The 21336-nt window shown below is 50.4% G+C and overlaps 10 protein-coding genes across 10 annotated transcripts; 7 read left to right on the forward strand and 3 right to left on the reverse strand.

The window, feature by feature from the left end:
- Positions 1 to 3177: 3177 nt before the first annotated feature.
- Positions 3178 to 4034, forward strand: PENARI_c035G08110 (uncharacterized protein; the record flags this gene model as incomplete). The annotated part of the gene is made up of 4 exons (XM_022636803.1): positions 3178 to 3250; positions 3298 to 3332; positions 3450 to 3576; positions 3634 to 4034. 4 exons carry the CDS (start codon positions 3178 to 3180, stop codon positions 4032 to 4034), a joined length of 636 nt encoding a protein of 211 aa, XP_022483375.1.
- Positions 4035 to 4473: 439 nt separating this feature from the next.
- On the forward strand, positions 4474 to 6369 carry PENARI_c035G00929 (putative Golgi matrix protein; the record flags this gene model as incomplete). The annotated part of the gene is made up of 6 exons (XM_022636759.1): positions 4474 to 4507; positions 4557 to 4654; positions 4711 to 5136; positions 5187 to 5902; positions 5954 to 6060; positions 6125 to 6369. The coding sequence occupies 6 exons, from the start codon at positions 4474 to 4476 to the stop codon at positions 6367 to 6369; spliced, it is 1626 nt and encodes a 541-aa protein (XP_022483339.1).
- Positions 6370 to 6602: 233 nt separating this feature from the next.
- On the forward strand, positions 6603 to 7477 carry PENARI_c035G06368 (guanylate kinase; the record flags this gene model as incomplete). The annotated part of the gene is made up of 4 exons (XM_022636795.1): positions 6603 to 6618; positions 6701 to 6811; positions 6916 to 7118; positions 7205 to 7477. The coding sequence occupies 4 exons, from the start codon at positions 6603 to 6605 to the stop codon at positions 7475 to 7477; spliced, it is 603 nt and encodes a 200-aa protein (XP_022483327.1).
- Positions 7478 to 7899: 422 nt separating this feature from the next.
- On the reverse strand, positions 7900 to 9237 carry aspD (septin aspD; the record flags this gene model as incomplete). The annotated part of the gene is made up of 6 exons (XM_022636778.1): positions 7900 to 8244; positions 8299 to 8512; positions 8581 to 8718; positions 8771 to 8852; positions 8911 to 9039; positions 9099 to 9237. 6 exons carry the CDS (start codon positions 9235 to 9237, stop codon positions 7900 to 7902), a joined length of 1047 nt encoding a protein of 348 aa, XP_022483355.1.
- Positions 9238 to 9479: 242 nt separating this feature from the next.
- Positions 9480 to 9929, forward strand: PENARI_c035G02145 (mitochondrial 54S ribosomal protein bL32m; the record flags this gene model as incomplete). Its single annotated transcript, XM_022636763.1, has 2 exons — positions 9480 to 9816; positions 9892 to 9929. The coding sequence occupies 2 exons, from the start codon at positions 9480 to 9482 to the stop codon at positions 9927 to 9929; spliced, it is 375 nt and encodes a 124-aa protein (XP_022483362.1).
- A 1784-nt stretch (positions 9930 to 11713) lies between these two features.
- Positions 11714 to 12536, reverse strand: PENARI_c035G08591 (kinetochore Spc25 family protein; the record flags this gene model as incomplete). Its single annotated transcript, XM_022636808.1, has 2 exons — positions 11714 to 12258; positions 12311 to 12536. 2 exons carry the CDS (start codon positions 12534 to 12536, stop codon positions 11714 to 11716), a joined length of 771 nt encoding a protein of 256 aa, XP_022483358.1.
- A 194-nt stretch (positions 12537 to 12730) lies between these two features.
- Positions 12731 to 15801, forward strand: PENARI_c035G00291 (uncharacterized protein; the record flags this gene model as incomplete). The annotated part of the gene is made up of 4 exons (XM_022636756.1): positions 12731 to 12833; positions 12886 to 14076; positions 14126 to 14810; positions 14859 to 15801. The coding sequence occupies 4 exons, from the start codon at positions 12731 to 12733 to the stop codon at positions 15799 to 15801; spliced, it is 2922 nt and encodes a 973-aa protein (XP_022483382.1).
- Positions 15802 to 16113: 312 nt separating this feature from the next.
- Positions 16114 to 16482, forward strand: PENARI_c035G08847 (copper metallochaperone ATX1; the record flags this gene model as incomplete). Its single annotated transcript, XM_022636811.1, has 2 exons — positions 16114 to 16201; positions 16331 to 16482. 2 exons carry the CDS (start codon positions 16114 to 16116, stop codon positions 16480 to 16482), a joined length of 240 nt encoding a protein of 79 aa, XP_022483380.1.
- Positions 16483 to 16889: 407 nt separating this feature from the next.
- PENARI_c035G02858 (DUF2293 domain-containing protein) lies at positions 16890 to 19935 on the reverse strand (the record flags this gene model as incomplete). The annotated part of the gene is made up of 5 exons (XM_022636770.1): positions 16890 to 17022; positions 17106 to 19213; positions 19277 to 19567; positions 19621 to 19740; positions 19795 to 19935. The coding sequence occupies 5 exons, from the start codon at positions 19933 to 19935 to the stop codon at positions 16890 to 16892; spliced, it is 2793 nt and encodes a 930-aa protein (XP_022483333.1).
- Positions 19936 to 20388: 453 nt separating this feature from the next.
- PENARI_c035G07293 (uncharacterized protein) lies at positions 20389 to 20849 on the forward strand (the record flags this gene model as incomplete). Its single annotated transcript, XM_022636800.1, has 2 exons — positions 20389 to 20684; positions 20735 to 20849. The coding sequence occupies 2 exons, from the start codon at positions 20389 to 20391 to the stop codon at positions 20847 to 20849; spliced, it is 411 nt and encodes a 136-aa protein (XP_022483308.1).
- Between the last annotated feature and the right edge of the window lie 487 nt (positions 20850 to 21336).

The raw sequence follows: 21336 nt of genomic DNA on the forward strand, positions 1-21336 counted from the left end.
AAACAATGACTCGCAGTAGGGCCCCGAGACTACTTTAGGCCTCGGAGATTTGCTAACATTTGTCACACGCATACCCGGCAAATCTGGTACTTTTGTTCAATTAATAATACGTTAATTAAAGAAAGGGCTTCCGCAATACCCGTACATCATGCAACAGCTCCTATTCCAGACTCTAGAATTAATTATCGTTAATTAGATCGTATTTTTAGGCCTTGATAAACAAGAACTCATATATTGGGCCCCCTCTTTTGCAAGGCGTAGAAGCCCGACGCATGTATTGTGTCCCAATCAAAACAGGGATCCGAACACCCCTTGACGTATTCCCTGTACAAAAAATGCTCGCTCACAGGAAGACAAGGGGAGCGCAAGGTATACATGCATACCCCCGCCACCTCGCCGGCCTGTACAACCTGCGAGATGGCAACGTGACCAGGAAACGGTTCCTTCAATTTGCTGAGGATATCACTGGTCGATCCCGGTGATCCAATAGCAAATGCCAACTTATCCTTTTCCATCCATCCAGAATTGAATTGTAGAAGACTGAGGTGGTGTCGTGCGGGTTTCACAGGGGCAAATAAAATGATACCCGGGGGTTATGTACTGCTTGCTCGATTCCTGGGCTGGATGGGTGCCCATGCAGTAGATTCAGAGAGAAAGAAGTGCGGTGGAGGTTGCAGATGCAGTACATCGGGCGCATAGGAACCACGTTCTCTCTCTCTGCATCTCTCATGACGGTGAGCAGGGTCGAGAGGGCCTCTCCGTGAAGAGGGAAAGAAGACATAGAACATCCTTTCAGCCAGTTCAGACATCATATACCGGTGTAGATAATGTTATTCCCAGCTATTTCTTGCTACCATTGGAATCGTTTCCTTGATAATTATTCCAGAAACGAGCCACAGCTGTTTGAGCGACGGGGCCCGTGTATTCATCCCGGTATAAATTGAACAGGGCGAACTCGTCTGAGCTGAGAAGGTAGCTATCTGGCTGGGCCTGCATCCGAGCCCACAGTTCGGCCATGACGGTGTTCAGTAGAACTCTGGTTGGAGGGTCATCTCTGCAGTCCCGAGCGTGTTCTAGGGCCTGACGAATTTCCACCCAGCTTCTCGACAGCGGTGGATTGGACATATCGTAACAGATTCGAGGGCGTCGGCGCAAGGAATCGAGGTGATCTTCCCTTTGGGTGGGGAATTGGGGGATAGAGGAAAGATAAAAAGAGGAAGACGCGCCGCAAGGGCTCGACTAAAAGGAAAGAAGATTTCCGAGCGGCAGAAGTGAAACTCTGCAGGCCCGGAAAAACTGAATCTTTTCAATAAATAAATGGGGAACCGGGGTGGAGCAACGGGAGAGGGGAGGGGGGAAACCCGGGCCAGTGGACCGAAACCTATGTTCATATGTTCATAGAGTGTGACATCCAAAGGCGGATATGCCTCTGTGGCAGGTCAGGAACAGGGTCGGGATTCCCGGGTCGGAGATTGGCAGTGGGAAGCATAAGGAACCAGAAGGGATATCTTCCCACCCTGGGAGAGAAAGGGAACACATAAGGCCGAAGGTGGGGTGTAGTTTGCGGGCTCGCCCGTGGCAGGGAATGTACCTTGTATCTTGGCGTAACGGTTTTCTCGGACAATTTAAGGGATGAACCGGCATGATTCGATGAGGTTCAACGGCCAGGGTCGCTTAACGCCGTAGACCAGCCGAGAGCACCAATTGGGCCCCTGGAGGGGAGTGTGGCTCCCCAGCAAATGTCCGGTGCATCAGTTAGGTGGAGTTTGAGGCTCGTGGGACTTCATTCCCGGAGCTAGACATTCCAATCAGTGCCGATATAAACACTTAGTCCACTTGGATTCCCACTGAATCATGCATTCGGAATATTCCCATTGGTGTAGGGTCTCGGGCCGGTGACCTCACTGGGCCATCTTGAAACAGCTGCTTGGAGCCGACCTGGATATAGACTCGCTTCCGAGACACGCAATTTTCTTCTCGGAGGCCGTGAACTTTTTGCTTGATCCCACAAGGGGTTGTTCGTCCGAAACAAAAGAGCGGTGCTCCTCCGGAAGATCGAAATTTGCAGGGACCCATGTTGCTCCGTAATAACCTCATGGAACTCCGGCCGGCTGTTTTGCCCTTCTCTTACAATCATCGGCCTATCACTCTCGGGGCGACGCATTTCAACAGACGCAGATGCAGGCGCAATTGTGCACGGTGACTGAGATTTGGTTACATCGCCATTTCCCGGTTAATTGGAGTCAAAATTCATGTTAGTTGAGCAGATCGTGAGGATCCCGATGCCTCGTGTCGAGGATCCGATCAAAGAGCTGTCGAACGAGGCTAGGCCATCGTTGAGAGGATCGCGATCAGCAAAGCCTGAACCTCCCCAAGTTGTGAGGAGGCGAAGAAATGTGCCTGAGGTCCACAAAGGTGCAACTCTAAATCGGCCAACTTCCGGGGATCTCCCGGCTTCACTTCCTCTTTCTCTTTCGGCGTCTTCATGGCCTTTTTACCATTTCAAATTGGTCCCTCCAATCGAGCATATTTAACTAATACACAAAGCAAGGTTTCGCTTCAATTGTAACATCAATCTAAATATTAAGAACTATCAGGCTCGCCCGAATACGAGGTCCCATGTTCTATTTGCGGCCATTGACCTCCCATAAAGGCCTGGAAAGACGACTGGTAGACTCGTGGAAGACAATCGATATGAAGGATTCGCATCCTGCAAGCCAAGGCCCATTGAAATATGGGGACAGACGCAATGGAACGGAAAAGAAATCCTTCTGCTCACTGCAAGACGCAGAAACCAACCCTCAGATCGCCGCTAGCAGAATTGATCTGTCCGTCCAATCTGCGCCACTTTCTCTATCTCTCGCGCATCGCAAGTACGTGACTTGATCATGCGTGGGGTATCTCTGAGCTCATGAGCTCCTGTCGACAAGTATTGTCTGGGTGCTCCTTACTTGTGTCAACTTTTGCTTTCCTTAGTGCAGTTTGAACCCTACCAAAGACTAAAATCGAACTGAAACACCACCAATCACGCTCTTCTACTCCGTATGTAACTACCAAATGAATCAGATCTATACGGATGACTAAGCTACAGATAGACCGATAATCGTTCCCCCCACGAATATTCGAACTTTTGACTACCAATTGTTACAGGGACATCTGAGACTGGAAATTGCCGCCATGGTCTACTACTTCACATCCAATGTGGTCTCTCCCTCTGCCTTTATCTATGTCGGCAAGGACAAATTCGAGAGTATGCCACCGACTGGTCTTCCCGGGGAAACTTTCTAACGTTGCCAGATGAGGATCTCATTCAATATGGTTTGGACAACGACGTTTGGTATGATAGCTGTTACCTATTTGCAGAACTTTGTCACTGATACACTTGTGCAACAGGGTTAGTCTCTTTCTCCCACATGCGCTGCCACCCCTAATACGTCGTACCTTTACAGTTCCACGTCGATAATTTGTCAAGTGCACACGTCTACGTACGCCTTCGCGAGGGCGAAACGTGGGACAACATCGCTGAGCCGCTTCTAGAGGACTGTGCCCAGCTCACAAAAGCGAACTCCATTGAAGGTTAGCCCTCCACATGAGCCTTAGCGTCTTGGCCACGGAATCTGACATTGGAGGCAGGCAACAAGAAGGACAACATTACTATTATCTACACTCCCTGGTCAAATCTTAAGAAGGACGGATCGATGGCTGCCGGCCAGGTCACATTCCACAATCACAAGCTGGTCCGCAAGGTCTACGTGAAACAGCGTGAGAACGTTATCGTCAACCGGCTTAACAAGACCCGGGTTGAGAAGTTCCCTGATCTTCGAGCTGAGAAGGAGGAGGATACGAAGAAGAAGCAGCGTAGTGACCGCAAAACACGAGAGGAACTACGCGCAAAGGAGAAGCAGAAACAGCGAGAGCATGAGCAGCTGAAGTGGCAGAAGGATCATGCGTACGACGATATGTTCAGCGAGGAGAACATGGAGGCTAGCAACAACCAGGATCGCGACCCTGATTTCCTTGACGACTTCATGTGATGCCCTCGAGAGATGACCGTTGTGCCACCATTCAATGTGAAAATTATACCCTGCTTGCGAAGTGCAAATCTCAAAATGGTCTCTTTCTGGAGCCCAAGGATATGACAAATGGAATTTAGTGTAGATATAACTTCTCAATAACAATGCCCAATTGCGCATGATTGGCGAATCTCCTTGTCATACTATAGATGAAAGCTGCGTACCATCCGGAGTAAGTAAGTATCGTGGACACGGAGCAAATGTGCAGTGATCAATTCACTAAAGGTGACACCCAATTCAATTGAACCGAAAATGAACCCGGGGGAAACACTGGAGAAAGTCCAGTCTGGGCAACGAAGTAAAACAAGGGGATTAATCATCGCCGGGAAGGGCCAGCCGCGCTAGCGTGTTGACAGCTTGCGAACCTTAGGAACTCACCATCTCCCCAACACCACACAGCATGACTGAGGGCATTCCACCGACTGTCGCTCCAAGTAAGTCCATTCCTATCATTGAACTGGAATCCGCTGACCCCGCTCAAAGGCGCCAAATCGAAGAAGAGCAAGAAGAAGAGTGCCAAAGCCAAGTCCGACCCCCAAACTAGCGAGCACCCAGATGCGCCAGATCATGATGACACGAATGTATGTGGCGTACGACTCCTGATTGGCAGCGTACCTGTTGCTGAGACCTTTCCCAGAATGAGCCCCATGATGCCAGCGCGGTCCCCATAGAAGACGAAGAACAGGAATCCAATGGCGTCGAACCCGACACGATAGGTGACAGTCTGCCGGATCGGTCTGTGAATAATAATCAGTCAACTGCTGCCGGTGACGCTATTCCCACCCCCAATAAACAGTCCGACCCCGCCTCCGATGGCACCGAGCCTAAGGACCGATTCGATGCACTTGTCCGAGACCGCGACTCCTTACGCGCAGAAGTTGCCGACATGCGAAAATCATTGGAGGAAATACAATTCAAGCACACTGCGGACATGGAGGCGTTGCAGGCGAAGTTGGACAACGCTGAGACCAAGAAGGAACATGCTGAAACGCAGTTCCAGAAGCTCATGGAACGAGTGAACACGATCAAGTCACAACTAGGAGAGCGACTCAAGGAGGATGCGGTACGTTCAACTACCTTCAATTCTAGGACCACTCGACTCATTCTATACAGGAGGAACTGTCTCAAGCGCGATCGCAAATCGAGGATCTCGAAGATGAGAACAGCAGCTTAAAGGAGCAGCTTGAATCCAAGTCTGCACAGCTCGCTGAACTTTCGGGCGATTCAGCAGAGAAGGACAAGGAGCTGTCAACTCTCCGGGATCGAACGAGTCTATCACAGCAAAACTGGCTAAAGGAGAAGGAAGAACTCCTCGAGCAAGAGGCGTACCTGCAGTCAGAATTTGAGCAAGCAAAGGAGGCAATGCACAACTGGGAAGTGCTAGCTATGGAGGAGCGATCTATCCGAGAGAACCTGAACGAAAAGGTCGGAGACCTGGAGGAGCAGCTCGGTAGCCTGAGAGATGCATATGAAAAAGCCACCGATGAACGCGACACCCAACAGTCGACAGTTGACGGACTACAACGGGCTCTACAGGAAATCCAATCGGCACGAAAGCAGGAGCTGCGGGAGCTTGTCGAAAGCTCCGATGCCCAACTTGAAAACCTGAGACGCTCCTTGCGCGAAGCACAGAAGCAGGCCGCAGATGCCGACAAGGGTCTACAGAATGCCCAGGAAGAGATCGAGAGAGTCCGGCCATTTGAGAAGGAGGTTAAAGAGAAGAACCTTCTCATTGGCAAACTGAGACATGAAGCAGTCACGCTGAACGACCACCTGACGAAAGCTTTACGATTCCTGAAAAAGGGGAAACCAGAAGACAATGTCGACAGGTTAGCTCACAGGGCAATTGAGACTTGACCAGCTTGACTGACTATAAACAGACATATTGTCACCAACCATCTACTGCATTTCCTCGCTTTAGATAGATCTGATCCAAAGAAGTTCCAAATCTTGCAGCTGTTTGCAGCGCTATTGGGCTGGAATGATGGTAAGCCCATATTGCACACGAGAGCTACTTGAGCTACTCGAGCGTATCTAACTTTTGATTATAGAGCAACGTGAACAAGCAGGCCTTGCCCGGCCAGGCACATCGAGTATGCCCGGGAAGCTTCGAGTCCCAGGCACACCCCTGCGCACCCCGAGCACGCCAAACCTGGCCACAGACTTCATGGATAACGGTGCCTCTAGCAAAGAGACGCTGGCCGAACTATGGTCCAACTTCCTGGAGCAAGAAGCAGAAGCGGGTAACATGAATACAACGAGACGAGGAAGCCACCCAGGGCCTCCTAAGTCTTAAACCATGTGTATGTATAAATGGGACAGCTCTCAAGCGATAGAACTTGGATATTGATATTTAAAACTTGCCCTGATCTGTAGATCCACCGCCTTCATTCTGCCGGATGTTTTCGTAGCCGCATCTAGAAATCCAGCGCTGTCGCATTCTGTCTCCGTATGCATTTTCCCTCATATTTCCGTGCCATTTCAGCGTCAATTAGATCGTTCAACCCTGCCGCACGTTTTGTATCCGCAATGGCTCCTAGTGCTGGTAAGCGACCTATGCTTCATGGCCATAGACATGGCTATGGAACCCCGCCACTTGAACGATGCTAACATCACCAATGATCCAGTCCAAAAGTTTCGCCCAGTCGTGGTCTCTGGTCCCTCGGGAACTGGAAAGTCGACTCTCCTAAAGAGACTCTTCGCTGAGTACCCTGACACTTTCGGATTCTCTATTTCCCGTATGTGAACCTCCCAGGCACATGACCCAACCTAGTGCCGAAAGAAGCGAAAGGCCCTCGACAAGGCATTGTGAACAAGAAAACTGACCAGGCCACTCCCATAGACACTACTCGCGCACCCCGTGCCGGCGAAGAGGACGGCCGCGAATACAACTTCACCACAAAGGAAGGATTCCTCGACCTCGTCGCACAAAACGGATTCATTGAGCATGCCCAGTTCGGCGGCAACCACTACGGCACAAGTGTGCAAGCTGTGAAGAACATTGCGGAAAAGGAGAGAATCTGTATCCTCGACATCGAGATGGAGGTATGTATTGAATAGAGGGAGTTGCCACCCACTATATCTTCCGCTTGGATCTGGATAAGCTAACGACATATCATTCTTGTACATAGGGTGTCAAGCAGGTGAAGAAGACTGATCTCAATGCCCGATTCTTGTTCCTGGCGCCGCCTTCGTTGGAGGAGCTGGAGAGGCGCTTGCGGGGTCGGGGTACGGAGACCGAGGATAGCCTGCAGAAGCGTTTGGCGCAGGCGCACAACGAGCTTGAGTACTCCAAGCAGGAGGGTGCTCATGACAAGATCGTTTTCAACGATGATCTGGAGAAGGCGTATTCGGAGCTGCGCGATTGGGTTGTTGACGGTGGTCGTTTTGGAGCATCGCAATGAGAAAGAGCACTCATTGCTGCTTGATATTTGATCTATATTGCATTGCCATTTACTCCTGCTTATAGCGAAAGAGGCACCATTCTATCCAAGAATTAAAAGTTTCTCATGAGGTTAATTAAGAAAACTAAGTACATGGAAAGCACCAGAGTTGGCACAAGCGCTAGAGTGCCAAGTCTTTTTTCCCCGAAAATACAAAATCCTAGACAAGGAAAGGAAAAGGGCTCCCAAGAAGAAACAAGATGGGATGTTGGATACAAACATGGAGATGAAAACGATAGCGCAAAAGAAAAAGGGATATCTGCAAGGGCCTGCTGGCGTCAAAGAGGACAGTAAGTTTTCGGAGGAAGGACAGCCTTGCCCGTGGGGTCTGCTTTCCGTGGCGCAACGGTCAGAGTGCTGGCGTCAGATATTAACACTCAAGTTTAGTATCCGTTCATAGCGGCACGCTGCGAGTTGCGGCTAAGCTCACGGTCAGCCGAAGGGCTGATGGGCCGGCTGCCACCAGTGTGGCCACCTCCACCGCCAGCACTGCTCTCCTTCAGGGCCAGCAACTGCTTGGCACGGAAGGTCTCGTAGTGGATCTGGCTGGTAGTCTCGACCAGATCCTGAAGGTGGGTGCGGGTCAGGAAGTTGCGCAGGTAGACAAATTCACAGTGGTTTTCGTCCTCGACGTTGATGACACCCCAGCGGTTCTGGCGGCCGCGAACCTGCTTGCCGTTGACAACAATAGTCTTCTCACTACCGACAACCGAGAAAGGAATGATGTCCTGGAGTCCGGAGTCAATATCAGATCCAAATTAATCCACCAATGTCAAGCATACCTTGATCTGGGCGTTAATAGCCCGCTCCTCATCATCGAGCTCGTCATTATCATAAGGGTACATCTTCAGGTTGTGGAAGGAGAACTCCTCCTTGATACGCTCCTTGAAAGCCTGGCGCTCCTCCAGGGTGAGGGAGTCGGACTTCGCGATAACGGGAACGACGTTGACGACATCGGACAGTTTCTTGAGAACAACAATATCGATGGGCTTGAGGCTATATAGAAGTCACAAATTAGTCCAATCGACTAGCAAATAACCAGAAAAGTTGCGGGATAAGCTCACGCATGACCAGAGGGCTGAATGAAGAACAAGCAACAGTGGATACGGGTATCTTGGATGTAACGCTCACGCTGAGCAGTGAGTTCCTTGCGGAGGTATGCCGAGTGCTGATCCTTGATGTACTTGACGATAGGGTCCCAGCTGCGGCACAATTAGCGTAGTCCTGAAAGATTCGCGCGAGAGCTCAAGATACCATCGGTCGTTGTTGACCTGGTCACCGTAGCCAGGTGTGTCGACAATGTTCAAGCGGAGACGAACACCGTTCTCCTCGATGACTAGACACCCCTTTAGCGATTTTCCTCCCAAAGCAGGTTCTCAAGATCCAAGACATACTGTGCGACACGGTCTGAATTTCGGTAGTAGAGCGAACGGGCTCAGAGGGGGTCAGACGGCCCTTGGAGTCGATCAGGTGGGACGCGAAGATAGTGTTGACAAGGGTCGATTTTCCGAGACCAGTTTGGCCTAACGCGCGATTTTCGATTAGCTGAGGCCTTGGTGACTCGCAGATGAGCATCACGTACCAACACACATGACATTGAACTGGAAGCCGCGCTTCAACAGCTTCCGTTCGATTTGGGAAGTGATGCTGTCGAAACCGACATGGCTATGGGGGAAAACAGTGGGCTGCTGAGCCGAAGCTGCGGTAGTAGCGGCGGCCATTATGAGTGGTGAATAAGTGAAGAACGAAAGACAGAAACAAAAGAAGCCCCCAGAGATGCCAAAGAGTTACTCCGGGCAAGTATCACCCCTTATTCTGTACTTTCCACTCAGGGGTGGGCTATGCCTAATCGGGCCTAGCGTGTCTCTGGAGAAAACTACGATCTCTTTTGCTTCACTGTGATAGCTCGACTAGTACGAAGTATACCAGCCGCTTTCTTCTCTTTCGCTTTTCGCCTGTCGCCATGGCTCTGCGCCTGTTCCCTTTCGCCCCTGTGGCCAATATGTCACGCTCCCTTCTCTCAGAATCGGTCCCTGTTTCCGGATTCACTCGGTTCCTTCAACCCATCGCGACCAGCGCTCTCCTACAACCCGTCTCAATTTCCCTCAACATCCCAGGAATTCTGTCTGATCTGTGGGAATCTGTCTTGCGCGCTGTTCCTAAGAAGAAGACCTCCCACATGAAGAAGCGTCATCGCCAAATGGCCGGCAAGGCGCTTAAGGATACGACCAACCTCGTTAAATGCCCTGGCTGTGGTCAAGTCAAGCGGGCCCATCTTTTGTGCCCACACTGCGTCAAAGGTGAGGAGTCTGGTTCGACTGCTACGGAACACCTAGGGTGTTGGTGATCGCAGAGAAAGCTGACTTAGTGAACAGACATCAAGGAGTCGTGGAAGGTCCTGGAGACCGCATGAGGTGCTACGGACAGGATATAAAGGCTTGAGCTGGGTTTGAACGACCTCGCGGTCTCAATTGCAAGCCCAAGGGGTGATTGTACTACTAGAATTGGTTGTGGATATATGCTGCATGGCAAATGGCGTCTGGTTTTGCGGGGAAAATCTTTTCGATATGACTTTACAACAATCGATCAAATAGATCGGATAACAACACTGTGAGATTTCCAATGTAGATAGGAGCCGTCGTAAACGTGTTCTTGACCCAATTGAGACCGCACTTGTAGATGTAGTGTTGATTGTGCTGTAGCCGATAAAGGCGGAAACGGCCTTCGCGAGACCCCAAACGTCATTTGCTCCTACAAATACGCGTTAAGTCTCAACCCAGCTCTAAGAGAGCCAGGCATTCCCAGAATGGTGAGTCTTCTGCAGGAGGGCTTGATCCCATTGCTAACCCTGATATAGTCGAAACAATATCTCTCGTGGGGTGCAGCGGACAATGGTGGGCAATATTGACCCCGTCCATCTGAATTTGGCTAACTTGTCCCCAGCGCACTCTGTTGATATTTTCGCACTGGCAGTAACAGACAAGCAAGTCTTGTCGGTGTCGGGCTCTCCTTCTATCAAAGTGCACTCCACTTCGGACACTGAGTTCCCGCTGGTGCAGTCCATCGATGATGCCCACGAGATTGGGTGCCACCACATCGTAACCGATGCTAGAGGCTCACGCGCGATAAGTGCTGGATTCGATGGTAAAATCAAGGCCTGGTCTTGCCAGGATGGCTATTGGGTTGCCGACCAAAAAGTGATTGGTACATCGAGTTCCTGATTTTGCTGTGATCCCCCTCAATATGCTAATGAGTACATAGCCGATCTCAAGGCGGTTGATCTTTGGGCCATAGCCCTTTCTGAAGATGGACAGTACCTTGCTGGTGTCACCAAGGATGGACGCATCAATGTATTCGATTTGGCTGCTGATGGTACTCAAATTCGAGACCACGAGACAAAGGGTAGCTTCGGCTATTGTATTGACTTGGTAAGTCCCAAAATTCTGCACTATCTCTGTGTTTCAAGCTAATCCTATTGTCAGTCTGCCAATGGCCGGTTCATCGCTACTGGTCATGAAAACGGTGCAGTCTATATCTTTACTACTGAAACAGGGCGCATGCCGTTCTCCCTATCAGGTGCGTGAATACGCTTCAACTACTCAGAGCACCCGTTTCTGACTGATTCTAGGCTTAGTCAAACCCGTACGAAGCGTAGCCTTCTCGCCTGGAGGAAAGATTCTGGCAGCAGCTGGCGACTCCAAGGTGATTGTGCTTTACGACACCTCCTCGGGAGAACAAATTGCCAACCTGTCCGGCCATTCTGGCTGGGTCTTGTCCCTTTCTTGGAGCAACACCGGTGAATATCTTCTGAGCAGGTGGGTTGGCCCTTTTTTGCACTGGCATGATTGACACGCTAACGTCGCAAAGCTCGTTCGATGGCAAGGTTAAAGTCTGGTCCATGGAGACCAAGAACTGTGTTGCTACACACTCCGAGACAGAGAAGGCCGTGTGGAGCGCCAAGTGGCTCCCAAAGATCGGGAAGACAGAAGGGTTTGCGACTGCTGGCGCGAACCGAAGCATAGCATTTTACCGCGAGGCCACAGGCTAAATGAGCACCTTGAAATGTTTGAAAGAATTGTTAATACGGCGACAATGCGCTGACGATATCAATGGACCATAGGCATGACTACTGAAATATGCATAAAACTCATAACATTCGTACTGGAAACAAGTACCGAAACGCCCCAAACCTAGCTCTTAGTTCATAGCCTCAACAAACAACTTGCGCATTCGCTTCAAAAATGCCCCAAAGTCTCGATCATCATTAACAAGATCAACCACACCTTCCAAAGCATTTCGGTCAACCTTGGGGCGTGTATGGAACACCTCGTAATCCCGGCTGGCAGTGCCCAACTCAAACCAAGCTTCCGCCTCCCAATCTTTCTCCAACAAATGGCTGTAAACAAACTTGAGTCTGTCTTCCCGACCCGCACCTTCAATCCGTATACACAGATAGTCCTGCCAGAACTCCAGCTCCGGGAAATTCAGACGAGATTGAGCGTCCAACTGTTGTGCATGTGCCTTTTGCGCTTCGAGCTTTACGTTGATAGCCTTCTGAGTCTCTGCGATCTGCTGCTTCAGGCGGTCGCGCTTGGTGAGGCGGGAATCACGTTCCAGGGTAATAGAGGAGATGGCGGCATGCATTTCAGCAGCCTCGGCCGCTTCTTTCTGAAGAGTCTGTTCATGGGTTTGAGATTTCAACGTGAGAATTTCAATGTCGCGTTGTCGCATCCGCTCGTCCTCTACAGTCCTGGTTAGTCGTGGGAATAAGAAGGACGAAACGGCTTATCATACCTTCAAGTTCAGCCAGGTTGATATGGAACTGATTCCGTTCTTCCAGGACTTGCTTTCGGCCTCTTTCAATAAATGCATCGAATTTGATTGTAAATTGGGCCATGCGATTGCGCAGGTCCTCGAACCCAAAGTTGATGCTGGGCAGCGAGTCTGCCATTGATGGCGCATCGGCCGAGGCAAGTGGTGGGCGCATGCCACTTGTTGAAAGAGACGGTTCAAAAGCCATGGTTTGCAACACACTGTTCACACTGTGCAAAAGGATGTGAGGTTGAAGTTGACGCGCGAGGGTGTTTTGGGTTGCGGCGCAACGGGGCCCAAGCGTCTTATCGATAACAGAAAACTTCCTGGATCGCATCTGAACCTCCATCGCATACATCGACATGGTCTGGGGTCTCGCACTGACAAGGTGCACAAGATCTAATGGATGAGAATACTGACAGTGCTTTACATTATGGGCATCTGGGACGGCCTGTCTATCTTCCTGATGCGAAGGCTTGGACATTCACTCGCTCTTTGGCTAGAGGTGATCACCCGGCTGTTCCTTGTTCTTACAAGATAGCTAACATTCTTTAAAGTCCCCTCGATTGTATATACCGGGGTGACCAAGACAAAAGTGCCACCACCTTTCTACACAGAAGCGCGATCAACACCGAGAGTACCTGAAAAAGACGCCGGGAAGCTCATCGCAAGCTCACACCCCGAACTAGCTGCCTCATGGTCCTCTTTCCGCCAGGAACCTTTTTCAAAAGCTGTGATAAACACAACCGAGCAATATGACCCGGAGGTTTCTTCACTTTTTGACCTCGGTTATGCCGTGGATCTGAGGCGCCACGATAAGAAGCTTCGCTCAGTCCCAATCGCAGTGGCCGTGAGCGGAGAATGTCGCAACATAATGACATTCCGAACAATAGAAGAAGAAACACTGCATCTGGCCATGGAGGATTCCACCATGCGTGTTCCATCAATTGATGACACAGAAACGTCTGAGTGGTCCAAATGTGGTGCACCGATCCGTCAGGTACACTTTGCCCGTCCCTTGGAGGAGAAGCCCTTTTTCATGGCCGCTCGGCTTCCCACATCAACTACAATCTTCCGACCTCTCTATCACTGGGATCCGGTGCATATGTACTTCCCAGCGGATGTTATGATGAGATCCTCTAAGCCTCTACAGAACTCTCGACTTGATGCAAACCCCGTGGTGGAAATATCGATATCGGAAACGGGCGGCTTCTCTCATGCTGATGTTACCTTCAATCCCTGGTATCAAAGGCAATTTGGCATTGTAGATGTCAAAGGTAACTGGCATGTCTGGGAAATCACAGGTAGGCAGCGACTAAAAAAGGCTACTTGGTCGGCTCTGCCTGTGCGGCAAGGTTCATTGCCTTTATTGAATCACAAACCCAAGTTGCGCCGTCCTCAACTTGATGGTTGGGCATGCATCGAGTGGATAGGTGATGTTGGAACAATCCTTGTCGCCAATCGTCACAACATCATGATCTATCCAATTGTTGATGCCCAGATCCCACCACGGACGGTTGAACTAGGGATGTCAAAGCAATCCGAATGGGTTCTGATCGTGCAAAGAAATCCACGCAATCCATCGCAGTTCTTTGTGCTGACGACAACCCGAATACTGTGGTTTGATGCTGGAGTCTTGCCTGGCGAGGAGCAAACGAGCCCGTCTCTATACCCTCGTCTCTCTTGGAAGCACTTCAGAGATCCGGAAGATACAACATTACGATTTAGTGATCTAGTCGTATATCAAGGTATGCACTGGTACCACCACGAGCAAATTCGAAATACTAATCTGTCCAGACTTATACTTGGTTCTATTTTCACAGCTCACTCAAGTCGTGCAAATATTTCCATGCCCATTCATAGCCGACGAACAGACCGAGTCTCTATCGGTTTCTGATCCACTGATTCTCGATGCACCGCTATTGGCGGATATACCCTCAGTGCAACACGACTCAAATGTGAAATTCTCGTCATTTATCTTCAAAGAAGTTGCCCACTCGGCAGCACTGAGCAAGAATTATTATTACAATCCCCATTTGACCGTCATCAAGCTTTTTTGGATGGATTCCAATCTTGCTGTCCATGAATCAACCTTCAAAGGTCCTCAAGGAGACCCCGACGAGCTGGACTTATATCGCGAAGACAATATTTTGCGTCTCAGGAAGCGCTATGCCCCAACAAAACTTGTCAGAGTCGACGATAGCTTCATCGTGGATGATTGGGATGAATCAGTGGCACCGCAGAAGACTGTTCATCGCCACAAGAGCAAGAAAGCTCCAACGAGAACAGGCTCGGATCTTCAGTGGACCCTAGATTTCTCATCCATCTATGATATGGCGACAGGGAAAGCGGAGATCATTCAGACGAAGTTAAAGCAAAAGGAGCGGCCCAAGCCAAAGCCAAGGACCGTGGACGAGTTAATTGCGAGTCTACAAAGCGATATGGAGAATTTATGGACGAGGCAGACTCCAAGCCAAACTTTGTAAGTGGCCAAAATAGACATTGCCGGAATCACACTAATCATTCACAGGGTCGAGATGAGCGGCAACAGAATCTTGGGGGACGACCTCGACCAAAGCGCTGATGATGTGAAGCGTCTCGTGTCAGAACTCATACCCGAAATACAGGACCCTGACGCCAAGTGTCGAATCATGACTTTGCCGGCGCTTCGATTCTCGAAAGAATTGCAGGGCGTGTCAGTCATTCCATCCGGTGATGCTGGGATAGAGCTTCTTCAAACATATGATCGATTAGTTGATGATTGGATGTCGAGTCTCTCTCGCCATATCACCACACACACACGAATAATGAAAGAGAAAGTCATTCGAGGAATCGCTGCCGATCTTCTTCTAGCACGCCTTGTCCAAATCTCCAACACTCTGGATGACGTGACCCAACCCGACCCCGTTGGTCGAAATGAAAAGGCCGTGGCACAGAACAAGTTCCTACATTCGAGTTATTTGCCATCATCGCAGATCCCTGCAAGCCAGGCGCCAATGCTCACTAATGCCTTTGGTTCTCAACGGAACCCGGGACCGGTCACTCAATCCAAGTACGCTGCAGCACCAACTCTGAGCGGCCTCTCAGCATTTACTACCTTCAAGACTCCTCGTGCGATCCCCCGGAACGTGACAAATCTACTCTCGCACTGGTCAGTGGGAAACAATCCTTCTCAATATGCCTGGGAGAGAATTGAAGACGAAGAGACACGGCGTGCTTCAAGGGCCAACACACCCAGAAACAGACGAAAAAGACGCTCTCAGACTCGCGACTTATCCCTTCCCCCAACCCCGGCTGTGCCCACGGTCCGAGCATGGGGCAGTCAGCCAGATGGTCCTCCACGCATCAACCTCACTAGCAGCCAACCCATGGAAGGTGTCTCAATGACCCAAACAGAGCGAGGAGTCTTCGGAGCCCGCGATCCCTTCAAGAAGTCCAAACTCAAGAAAAAGAAGCGGGCAGCAGGATTTTAAAACAAACCAATATAACGAAAACACGAATATCATGAATACTATAATGCTATACCCTATATAAATTTTGAACTATTTCCGAATTCCCATGAAGTAACCAATCGCGAATATCTCTCAAACGGATGGGACACGTATGACAAATGCAAGCCCCTAGAATAATTTTCAGGGCTCCCTTGAAACATATATAATTCTTCACTCGATAGGTTTCCCTCTAAGAGTCAGAAACCCCCTTTCATCTCCCAAGCCGCTGCCGTCGCATCCTATCCCACTCACCTCCCCGCAGTCCCGCCACCTTTCCTCTTCCAACATTCCACCATGTCTGACCACCAGTACAAGTTCAACGTGACCATGACCTGCGGCGGTTGCTCAGGCGCCGTAGAGCGCGTCCTCAAGAAGCTCGAGGGTAAGCGACTCTCCCCGAATATGCGGGGTTCTTTCAAGACTCCGCACGCTTGTTGATTTTGTTGTCTCACGAGAACAAGAACAAGACCAAGCGCATGCCATATACTGACACACTGCTTCTCTCTCTTAGGCGTTAAGAACTTCGACGTCAACCTCGAGTCCCAGACTGCCAATGTCACCACCGAACCGACGCTTTCCTACGACACCGTTCTGGCAACGATCAAGAAGACCGGCAAGGCTGTGACTGGGGGAGAGGCGGATGGCCAAACTATGAGCATTTAGATGTCTACAATACATATATGTCCGTACACGAGGGCCCCGGTCTACATTCTGTTTGCGCGCTGGCTGGAAATCGAAATGCTGGAATCCATCAAGGGCTGACGACTAAGACTGAAGTAGAGGACCTTGGTAGCGAAACATACCGCCAGAATATCTTGTGTTGAACTACATAATTCTATGGAACCGTGATGAGGCTTGAATGAAATAGACAACGGGGAACAGGTCGTTCCGATTCAAATTGAAAACCCATGAGAGAGTTCTAATAATAGGGAGGGTATCATGAACAAGGCAATGCAATGCATGCGAATAGACAAATCCCCGAAACTTCAAATCCTCGCGCCGGAAAGAAAGAAAGAAAGAAAGAAAGAAAGAAAGAAAGGGGACATGATTGGGAAGTAGACGAGATTCGCTTAATCAACAATGACAATAGGTCTGCCGTCTGAGACAGGATAGTAGGATGGCCTCGGATCAACTCGCTGGACGTAGACGGGTCGGTTTTGCTCCATGGCCAGGGAAGATGGAGGGAGGCCAGGCGGTGGCCGTCTGTGTTTGTGTTAGCAGAAGCCTATCAGGGTAAGGGGGGATCTCTATTGGTGAAATGATTGGCTTCCCCGATGAAGGCTTACCGCGAGGAGATAAACCCGCCACTGAGTGGTCTGTGAATTTGAGAAGGGGACACATGAGGCTGGCTTTTCCCCGGGGAAGATTCAGATAGTGTGCGGACGTGGTTGTGGGAAACGGGGGCCATTCGTGACCCCATAGGCAATGGTCCGCGTTGGTCCGGGGAAATCTGGGCGTAAGAAAAAGGTTTGGTGCCAGGATAATCAGTGATTCTTGTCCTAACAGGCAGAGAAGAATCTCCAGTCGGCTTAGCCTCAGGTCCTGGGCGCCGGGAGACGTATTCAAGTGGAGGGGGTTCCCGGATGTCAACGTGGCGAACGAAGCCATCGGCATACAAGTTCCTGTCCTGGTGAAACTCTTCTGGCAAAAGGCGGCCGCCATCAATGCGACTTCGCGCGCGCGGTTCTTTTGGCATGCGGAGACTACGATCACCGTACTGATGCCAAGCTCCAGGATTGGAGACGGCCGGTGCAGCTCTGAAGGTGCGATCGCCCTCCGAGACAAGAACACTGGATAAATGTTCAGGTTGAGAGCGATGATGATGTGGTCCATCGATATGCTGCCGGTCCAATGGTCTTGCATCGAGATTGGCATGTGGGGGATTGACAAAAGAAACGGGGCTCCTCTGGCGTCCTACAACGGGTTGCTCCATTGGCATATAGTCTCGACGAAGATGAACTTGATCCTGGGGTCGGTGTTCCGGAGCCAGGTCGATGCGGCGATAGGATTCTCTTGGCCCAAACCCTTCGGAAACGGGAATCCCGATGGGCCTTGGTCCGGGTAGGGTTTCAGGACGAGAACCCTCATGGTACAAACGCCTTCTTTTGCTGGCTTTGTCATTGTTGCCATCCTGTTCGGTGTCCTGGTCGTAATGCATCATGTCCCCTTGGGGACGGCCTGGCGTGACCGAGCGGAGCGACATCCTTTTAGCCATGTTGACCAAAGGATGTGAACCGTCAATTCGCCGGCTCTCTAGCGACCAGGGATTTTCAATGGATGGCAAAATGCGCTCTGCTTGCTTTGAACCTGGTAAAGAGTAAAGGGAACTGATGGGGTCAGGACGACGTCTAGAGGGGACCTCGCTACTCTGGGCGATGTCCTTGGGTCCGCTCACAAACACAGGTGCATTTGCTCTGTCCTCCGACTGAGGAGGCAGTCTTTTGTACCGAAACCTGGAGTCCATTCTAGTGGGAGGGATACCCGAGGCCATTTTCACACCTCTGGATCCGGAGAGTTCTTCCAATATCTGCAGTTCAGGTGATTCCTGGTTGGTTAGTCCCATTGGCCTAGCGTTGATCTCATAATTTGAGGCTTTCTGTTGGGAGTCCGAGGGAACGTAAGTCCCCTGGACGCCTACATTCCCCTTGGCCACCTGCCGGTCCATTAGTGGTAAAGTAGATCGTTGCACCTGGTTTTCCATACTGGCTGAGCCTGGAATGAGTCGTTGCTGAGCCTCAGCGTGGGTGACGACGTCCGGGCGCCTAGAAACAGGGACTTCCTGAGCGGCAATACGTTGCGTGGCATACCGCGGACTTTTGTTTTCAGCAGTGGTACCAGCAAATCTGGTTTTCTGGGTATCTTGCATGCCCTCTCTGTATTCCTTGATAGCACGGTTCCATGCCTGGTACCTGCTGAATCCTCGACGGTCGACAATATTTTTTGCCGCCGCCATTCTTGGGACAAACCTGAATCCAGGCGGTGCTTCCTCGGATAGCTCCCGGGGAGTTCCCTGGCCCGAACGGTTCGCATTGCCGATGAGCGGAGTCCGAATTTCATGAGCCCGAGTGTCACTGGGGAGTATCTCCACCCTGGTGCTCTGATGGCCTGCGCCAGGTATCGCATCTTCTTCTGACTCACTGTCTTCGTCATCAGAGATGACGATCACCTCGCGGAAGACATCCTCAAGGACTGTCTGGCCATTCTCATCATCCCCTCGCCATTCAATGACTGTTTTCAGAGTCATATGCTCAACACTGTGTCGTGCCTCATGGAAGGACAATTTTTTCAAGAGGCTATCGTAGTCAGTTTTAGTATGACGAATGTGTGCAACCACTGCCAGCTGTGCCCTCCGAGCCATGGGCAATTCGGTGGCAGTTCCGACTTTTTTCTGGCCCTGAGTTTTGCAAATATCAGGTTTCCCACATCCGTTTTTCTCGACTCAAATGGGTATACTGACCTTTTGAAATGCAGTCTTGATAATCTGGTTGAGATCTTTATCTGGGATGTTGGGAAATAGATCCCTGATTGCGTCTCTAGCATCTGTATTCAGAGTTACTTGGGAGACTTCAGACCCAGCCCGAGAGTGGTTCTCTCTCATGCTCATAGCGTAGATGGGCAACGTCTTTCCAGTGCTTGTGAGGTAGAGACCCAACTCTGAACAAACAGCAGCCACCACGGTGCTCGGAAAATGATAGCCTATCCGGTGCACATGCTGAGAAAGGTTGTGAGTGCGAGCATGAGGGGTAGTCTAGAAACTATAAGCGGTGTTAAGAAATGGGGTCAGTCAAGAGACATTCTCACCGAGACTGCGTAGATTTGGAGATTCTCCTTTCGACACCGCTCCTTGCATGAGGTGGTGAGCTGAGGATTTCCTGCTGGAATGAAGGTGTAGCCACTTGGTGCTTTGGCCTCGAAACAGATCTGTATAGTTTGTTAGAGACCCTCCAAGTATCCAAGTATAGAGAAGATACATACAACACTTCGGAGCTTCTTCTTTTCTTGGGTCACAGACTCCATGATCACTTTGTGTTTGCGAGCTCTCCGTTGAACAGCCCGACTGGGAGCACGTCTAGCTGCGGCCAAGGCCGAGCCCGCTCTTCCCATCACACGGGCCATCTTTCTGGTTCGGTTCTTCGGTGAACCTTACTGGAAGGAGGATCTCAAAGCATGGCTCACCATAGAGGGAAAAGGGAGATTTGTGTTGAGTGGTGTGTATGGGTCCAGAATGTATTTGGCAAACTGTAGATGCAAGTGTTCTGGGCCGCGGTTGCCCCAAGTTCAGGGACAAACACTTAGTAAGGTCTGCGCAAGTCCGAAAGACTGAACAAGCAAACAGACAAAGAACCTTGAGAGGTTGAAAGCGAAAGGAAAGATGAGGGGAAAGATGGAGAGAGTTGGAGTGATAAGATTGTTGCGGCCCAAAGTTGACCTCTCCCGATCAGGTTAGTGCCTGAGGCTACAACTCCTCCACCGTCTTTTGCGAACTTCCCTCCAATACTATTTCGACATTTGTACTCCAGCCTTCCCGTTTATCCCTTTACATTATTGGAGTTTGAACCCAGATTGGACATGAACGCTCCAATCCAGGCTATGGTGGATCGACGAGCTGTGGTCCACGCATACCGTCACCTCTACCGACAGGGTTTGAAAGCGATCCAATATTCGACACCTGGCCGCTATATGGTCCTCAAGACATTACGCAAATCCTATCGTTCCCCATCCGAGCAATTTGACCCTGCAAAGATTGCCAAGACGCTTCAATTTCTCGAACGAGCCACCGAGGTAGCAGGCATGGAACATAAGATATTGAGGAACATTTTGATGGCTAGGTATTGGGAGCAGGATCATCTCACAAAGGATTCCCGGTGAGTGCCGTCGCCCACAGTGGAGAAGAATGCTGTTGACCTTGCTTTAGTCTACGGAGCTTGGGACTCGGCCATGTAGAGAACCAGTTGCGGACAAGTGCCTCTGACCATTTAAATCTGACGCTTGACCGTTTGAATGAAAGTCTAGGGACGTGTCTCAGGTGATTGGGGTCTCTGCGGTTCTCGACTTTTACTTCGCGCCGATCCGACCCGCTGTACGGTGCACCAGACCGTGCATCGTTAGGCCTCATTGCTTCCTTTGGGCATGAACCCAACTTGAGGCAAGGCAACTCGCCCAATATGGATTGCATCCCCTGGATATTAATACGGCCAGAACGCCGGCATACCTTCCAACCACGAGATACCAGAGGCCACGGAGCGCATGCTGACTCTAGGGTCATCATTATCCCTCACGTTATATTGCAGGAAGACTGGACAATATATGGCGGAGGATGTACCATGTCCGAAGCGTTTTATATGCCATGGAGTCCAGTAGAGTCCAACCTGATCTCCGCCTACTATACAGTATTAGTTTGGTCTGAGACATGAGAGTAAACATTGGGATTGGGTAGAGAAGGTAATAGAGCAAAGCTTGAGAAATAACTGAGAGACATTTCTCCTTTCCACCGTTCGACTATAAAACAAATAAATA

This window comes from Penicillium arizonense (genome assembly GCF_001773325.1).
Source record: "Penicillium arizonense strain CBS 141311 chromosome Unknown PENARI_contig035, whole genome shotgun sequence".
NCBI lineage: Eukaryota > Fungi > Ascomycota > Eurotiomycetes > Eurotiales > Aspergillaceae > Penicillium > Penicillium arizonense.